The sequence below is a fragment of the Artemia sp. Qi Xiang Cuo genome, chromosome 9 (assembly GCF_049724085.1).
Source record: "Artemia sp. Qi Xiang Cuo chromosome 9, ASM4972408v1, whole genome shotgun sequence".
Lineage (NCBI taxonomy): Eukaryota > Metazoa > Arthropoda > Branchiopoda > Anostraca > Artemiidae > Artemia > Artemia sp. Qi Xiang Cuo.
The window spans coordinates 2,657,901-2,665,021 of record NC_142802.1 but is presented as its reverse complement, the minus strand read 5'-3'; the positions used below and the strand labels follow the sequence as shown (position 1 = coordinate 2,665,021).

At 33.6% G+C, this 7,121-nt stretch overlaps 1 protein-coding gene across 1 annotated transcript in view; it reads left to right on the top strand.

Moving 5' to 3' along the window:
* Nucleotides 1-5,736, top strand: part of LOC148948223 (uncharacterized) — a 75,599-nt gene extending 69,863 nt beyond the window's left edge. Inside the window, exon 4 of the mRNA XM_089093831.1 lies at nt 5,467-5,736. Coding sequence (XP_088949957.1) covers nt 5,467-5,702 — 236 coding nt within the window. The 3' untranslated portion in view covers nt 5,703-5,736. The remainder of the gene's footprint in view (nt 1-5,466) is intronic.
* The last annotated feature ends 1,385 nt before the right edge of the window (nt 5,737-7,121 follow it).

Genomic DNA, 7,121 nt, shown 5'->3' with positions numbered 1-7,121 from the left:
CCCTCATAATGTAAAATCCTTCTAGCATAAAACTCGCACGCCCCCCCCCCTCTGAAAAGTGTATGCATACTTATCAATAGCAAATACCACATAAAAATACTTCCCAAAAACAAATAAACAAGCATCCGTGATCTTTCTTCTGGCAAAAGAAAATACAAAATTTCCCCTTTTTTGCTGATAGGAGCTAGAAACTTCTAAACTGTAGATATGAAATATAAAGCCAACTTTTTTTTAATAGAATCGGTAATTTGTTTCTTTGGTAATTAGGTCATTGAATATTATCTCCTTGCCTAATAACAGTTAGCGGTTAACCAACCGCCACCCAAGACGCAACTAGTAGTAGGAAGATCCCAACTAGTGTTGCTCAGTTCTGTTGATTATCAGGTACATGAACTGTTTTGCACCCTATTTTATTACAAATTTTAGCAAGCCAAGTTTTTGCTTCATATTATTATTTAAACCGTCTTGTTCGGAAACCGTTGGCAGTTGGAATTCAACGATTCGGTTTTGGTATCTCTTAAGCTTTCACCAAATTAGGCATTGGTTTGTGTTGAGCATTGTAAATATGTTGATAATGGGATCAGGGGTGTTCCTAGGATTGGTGATGCCCAAGAAGGAATTAATTACAGTGACCTCCCTCCTCCAAAAATGTAAGCGAAAGAGAAGCCAAAACAAAATTATTATTATCATTATTATTTTATTACCTATTATTAAACACACAAAATGTTGTAAATAAAGTACAAGAAAAGAAAAAAAAGTTTTCTCAGAAGAATCAGACCTTTCCTGAACAATGAGTAATAAAAATCTGTGTTGAAAATATTGGAACTTTGAGAATTTAGGTAACAAAAAGTCGCTTTTTGTTGCGCTTTCTTTAAATTAATTAAAAAGATACTTTCGAAAAAAAAAATCAAATAAAAGTAAATAACCATATTAAACCAAAGACTAGCATAAATAAATTCATATAATAATTCAAACCCAAAATGACCAGTATTAATAGCAGTAGTAGCAGGTACATGCTCCAGAAGTTTCATCTTGATACGCTAAGCCAATCCAAGAAAATTGCTGATATACTTGTATCAGCAATCTGTATGTTATTGCAAGTTACCAATTGTTAAAATTTAAGGTTTTTATAGAAGGGATGGTCTTAAAAACGTCGAAGGGGGCTCATTAATTTGGAAATTGAAAGTTCAAGTTAATTTTGAAAAATCAAAGGTAATCAGAGGACAATCAGCCTCTCCCTCTTAACCGACATTTCCCCCCCAAATGCATCTGATCAAAATTAAAAAAAAAATATCTTGTTCAAAATAGTTTAAAGGTCAAATAACCATGCCTTTGGGGTTGACAACCCAACCAGCAGCTCCGGGGGCAGGGGCTGTAAGTTAAGCTAGTTGCTCATTGCTAACACATAAGGTTCTTATGGAAAAGATTTGTGGTTGGTCTCCAATCACTTTCGACCCATAAAAATAAGTACTGGAAGTGTCGATTCTTGATCTAATGAGCATCGTCGGAAGTTTCTGTGACCATGAAGTTGAGGCGTGGATGAAAAAGGGACAGTCCCCTTCCTAAACGGAATAAATTCTGCTCATTTGGGGTTTAATGTTACCCGTCACTTCCACAATAGCAGTTTAGATCAGAAATATTACTAGAAATCATAAGGGAGTAGATATAAATTTTGTATTTTTGATGCGCTTTAAAAGTTTCTTTTATTCCCCGCTACTCTAACAAAAATGCTGGTTGCAACCCTGGTTATTATATATAAAATTTCCTCCTCCTTCTCGTCTCTCCCTTAGACCTAATTCCTTATTTATCTGATGGCTCAATGCGAGCTGGGATGTTTTGACATTAAAGTGCACCCTTTGATGTATCTTCACCCCCTCCTAAACTACAAAACAGTCATAAAACCCCATTGTAGAAGTTTAAGTTCCTTTTTAAGTTTTGTAATTTGTCCACTTAGTAAATTTTGAGAAAATTTTAATTTCAACGAGAATATATTTACCAGGGAGATATTTTCCGTGGAGGAGGTCAAACACCTCAAACCGTAAGGGGGTACCTTATACTCAATACCTCGTTCTTTCCCCTAAAGTTTGACTTGTTACAACTCTTTAAGAGTGACTCCCGAAGCAGAAGAGCCCGTTAGTTAAAATAAAAATCTTTTTAATATACTGAAAAAAAGATTTCTCATCTTTTTTTTCAGATGATACCAGGAAATCTCCTCGCCCGTTTAAAGTTTTTGAAAATCACCTCGATAGACAATTTTATTTTCTATATAGCCAAAGGAAAGTTCTAAAACAAAGTAAAAGAAAAACTTTTAAAACGCATCGAAAATTTTGGAGATTTGCTTAATGATGAGCTGCTACTGAGGTTCCTTAAGTCTCCTAGCTGTGTAATGGCAATAGAAAATTTTATTTGAAAGGGCTTAAAGGATCGAAAATATATCCTTTTATTTAATAGTATGCGCTTATTTATTATGTTTATTTGTATATGGCTGTGTGTGTGTGCAATTTAAATCCGGGAAAACATATAAAAGCTGCTACAACAAATAAAATAGAACTCTTATTTCTGAACCTATAAACCCTTCAAAACAAAATTACCTATTGCCAATATTTATGAGAAACTCTGATTTAATATGAATAAATCGTACAAACACAACTAGAGACCAAAATTGTATGTAATTAATGAGCATCCTGCTATTAAGCAGGGAGATAAAATTCAGTGACCTAATTACCAAAGAAACCAATTACCAAATCTATAAAGAAAATTAGCTTCATGTCTACAGTTTTAAAGCCAAATCGTTCCAAAGTAGTCTATTGAGGTAACACTATCAATAAATGGATCCTTCAATGTTACAAACATTTTCACTTTTGCAGCTCGGTGAGTCTTTATTTACTTGTTATTATTTTTTATTTTTGGTGCTATAAGTAGCCTCCTTAGGGAATTAACATTGTTGCAAATTTTTGCTTTAAAATTGTCTTCTTTTGTTATCAAGGTTTCATTTGGTAATAAAAAGATGATTCTTACAATGTTTTGACAATGATTTGTTCCCAGCTACTCTTTAATCATGATGTGTTTTTGTATTTTCACCCAAATAACTGTTGCCGATAGAAAACTGCTTCCTCAAGCTTACTCCACTTTTTTTGTAGTTTCCAGAAAATAGCACATAAATTTTTGACTTAATCCTCAATAAAAAACTTATGTTTTAATGTTGAACATTGCCCTGTTCAAAATTATGAAAATCGTCACTCATTGGCGCTGCAGTCGTGTAGTTTCGACGTTTAAAAAACTAAAAAAAACGTGTGATTAAAAAAAACAAACAATTTTTTTAAACTGAAAGTAAGGAGCAACATTAAAAATCAAAACAAACAGAAAATATTAAGTGTATGAGGGGGTTTGCCGCCTAGTCAATACCTTGCTCTTTACACTAAAGTTTGAATTTTGTTTGAATTACAAAGGCCGTTTAATTAAAATAGATAGCTTTTTCAAAGTACTAAAAAAAACATTAGCGTAAAGAGCGAAGTATTGACTAGGGTGCGGACTCCCTCATATACGTAATAATTTTTGTTCGTCTTAAGTTTTAATGTTGCTCCTTACTTTCAGTTGAAAAAACTTGTTTTTTTTTTTATTTAATTTCTGATTTTTTTTTTAGTTAATGCTGGGAAATCCGACGCCCCCTTCCAGAAATGTCCCTTATCCTGAGGAAACATCCTCCATGGTAAGGTCCTCCCACTTAACTCCCTAATCCAACCCCCCATGCCCCCCGAACCCACCAAGAAAAAATCCCTGCAGGAAACGACTCTACACATCCCAAAAACCAACACTTGAAGAAAACAATTTACAAAGTTCATAACCTGCAGCCCTTCCCCCGGCAACTATTGTGAATGAAGTTATCCCCAAAGACATCTTTAACAGATTTGTGACTAAGTTGAATAAAATGGCTGTCTCAAAATTATGATTCGGTGACTTTGGGAAAAAATGAGCTTGGGAGGGGGCCAAGTTACCCTCCAGTTTTTTTGGTCAATTAAAAAGGGCACCAGAGCTTTTAATTTCCAGTCAAATGAGCTCTCTCACGATATTCTAGAACTACTGAATTGATGCAATGACCCCTGGGGAAAAAAAACAAATAAACACTCATCCGTGCGTGATCTCTCTTCTGGCAAAAAATACAAAATTCCACATTTTTGCAGATAGGAGCTTGAAACGTCTACAGTAGGGTTTTCTGTTACACTGAATCTGATGGTTTGATTTTCATTGAAATTCAATTATTTTAAGGGGGTGTTTTTTCCTTTTTTCTGAAATAAGGCAAATTTTTTCAGGTTTGTAACTTTTGATGGGTTAGACTAAATTTGATGAAAATTATATATTTGAAATTCACTTAAAAATCCGAGTCTTTTGTATCTACTAGCATCAAACTGGTATCTACTGGCATCAAAATTCTGTTTCTTGGAGTTTCGTTTACTATTGAGCCGGGTCCCTCCTTACTTGCAGTTCGTACCACGAACTGTTTGATAAGTTCCGGCTAACGATTTAATATGAGTGGCAATGTTTAATCGTGTTTCACTCAAATCTTTTAAAGGTAAAAGGAAATTCATATCCGCTGATCAAAACCATTTTGATTATGGACACAAGGGCCCTTTACAGAGGTGCAATCAAGCATGGACGAGTGCTGATTTTTGTTGTCAAGATATCGTCAATAGTATGTATCCTGCTGTTCTAGAATTTATGCTGATAGACTGATTTCCATACCTATGCACAAGTCTCTTTTTCTCACAGGAAATCAAATAAATTTCGCATTGCGACCCTCGCTGTGACTTATTACATACATTTAACGCTATTTGTTTGGAGTTATCTTGTATAATTTCTTACGTGTTAAAAGTTATTCCAACCCTGAGAAAAAATTTTGGTAATTTGTGGATTTTTTTCCAACTCTTGACTCATCTAATAGATCATTTTTTCATGTCAGAAAATCTCTGGCTGGCAGTTTAAACAAAAAATAAATTAAAAAAATAGACATCTAGGAGACGCTGATTCCAATCACTTTCGACCTATAAAATACTAGAAGTATCGATTCTTGATCTAATGCCCATCGTCGGAAGTTTCTCTGAGCATGAAGCGGAGGCGTGGATGAAAAAGGGTCAGTCCCCTTCCTAAACGGAATAAATTCTGCTCATTTTGGGGTTTAATGTTACCCGTCACTTCCACAATAGCAGAAGGGCTCGTTAGTTAAAATAAGAATCTTTTTATAATATGCTGATAAATAATTTCTGTTTTTTTTTTTTTCAAATATTACCAGGAAATTCCAAATAAGACCAGCCCGGTGATTACTATATAAATTGATTTAATTTTAAAAGCTGACTGAATTACTTTTGCTAAAAAAAAAATTAAAGCTCATTATTGACGTTATTGTTAGTGTCTTGAACTTCTTTTTCCTTTCCTTTGCCGTTTAATTTAGCATTTCACTTTTTTTTTCAGATTACGAAGAGAGTACAGGGTTAATGATTATCGCTCCGCTCGGAGTTGACCAACATAAATTGTCTGGCTTGGTTAATTTGTTTACACCGGGTCTAGAACGTTTTTACATGATGTGCCCGAATTTGTTGCCTAGAGTAAGTTTTCTTCATTGTGTTAAATCTTATTTCAATGATAAATTTATTTCTTTGATGTTAACACCTGGTTTAGACTGTTTTAAAAGAGGACGGACTACTTAAAATCGCAAAGTGTAAATTTTCTTCATTAAAGAAGAACAACTGCATTGGCTAATTAAAATTTTTACGCCTGGGTTGGTGAATTTTTACAGGACATATCCAAATTTATCGCCAGTAAGTTTTCTTAAATATATTAAATTTTATTTTTATGATAAATTTATTTCTTTGAAATGTTAACACCTGGTCTAGACTGTTTTTAAAATAGGATAGACTTCTTAAAATTGCAAATGTTTTGCCAGGCTTGGTTAAGTTTAACAGATGTATACCCAATTTATCGCCAATAAATTTTCTTCATTATATTATAGAATGGTCTAGAATGTGTCTAGAATGCTTTTACATGAGAATGCATACAATCTAAATTCTTTATGCAGAAATTTAACCTACTATCATCCTTGTTACTTTCGAAAACTATAGCATTTTCAGAAATAAGCCGTGTAAAGTTACAAAGATTTTGTTTAGCGCAAAATCAATAGTATTTTGGTAACAGTTGGCACACATAGACAAAAATGTCTATATTCTAATGTCTAAAGATCTAAGGAGGAAAAAAAGTCTAAACATTAAAAAAAAAGTCTCTAAATTCTTTAGGTCTAACTATTCCTTTAGATTTTTTTTGAATTATCAAACAGTTTTGTGGTAACGAACAGTAAGCAGTGTGCAATGCGGCTCAAAAGTAACCGACACTCTAAGAAACGAAGTCTTGATAACAATAGACACAAAAAGAATTGCATTTTTAAGTTGATTCATAATAAATCAAATTCATCAAGTTTAATGCTATCCAAGGCAAGTGGATTATAAGAACATCAAAGAGCGATTTTTAATGCCTTGCTAGAAATCTATTTCTCATATTTACGTTCTTTTTATAAATTCCATCATGATACATGATACTGCAAGTGCCATTATAGTGAAAAAACATCACTTTTGTGTCATTTGCTAAGGGGTTGGGCTTGCAGGCTACCAGAACATAATAGATAGACGTTTAGTAGCTATTGCTTATACCTAGGATTTTCCCATAAATGAATTTCTAGAGTGATAAACAATACCATTCGTAAGTGCAACATGTCACTAAAACAACACTTATGGTGACACTTCTTAAGTGGAAAAGCTTATAAGTGTAAAACGGTATCATTGTCCAAAACTCTTAACTGTCCAAAACTGTAAACGAAGGTTTACAAGAACACCTCCCGTATACTCCCCCTCCAAGCCCCCTTAACGAGTAATATATTTATGGTCCAACAAACCCCAATAGATTAAATTAGATTAACCAATCTGTGGTTTAGTTAGTAGAGCGTTAGGCTTCAAGTCAGAATGTTAAGCGTTCAAGTCCTGTTTGGACAGTTGTTTTCAATAGTGGTTCTGTCCCTTCTACATGATTATTTATCAGATAATTCAGTATTTTTTTTAAATATGATGCGCGTATTTTTA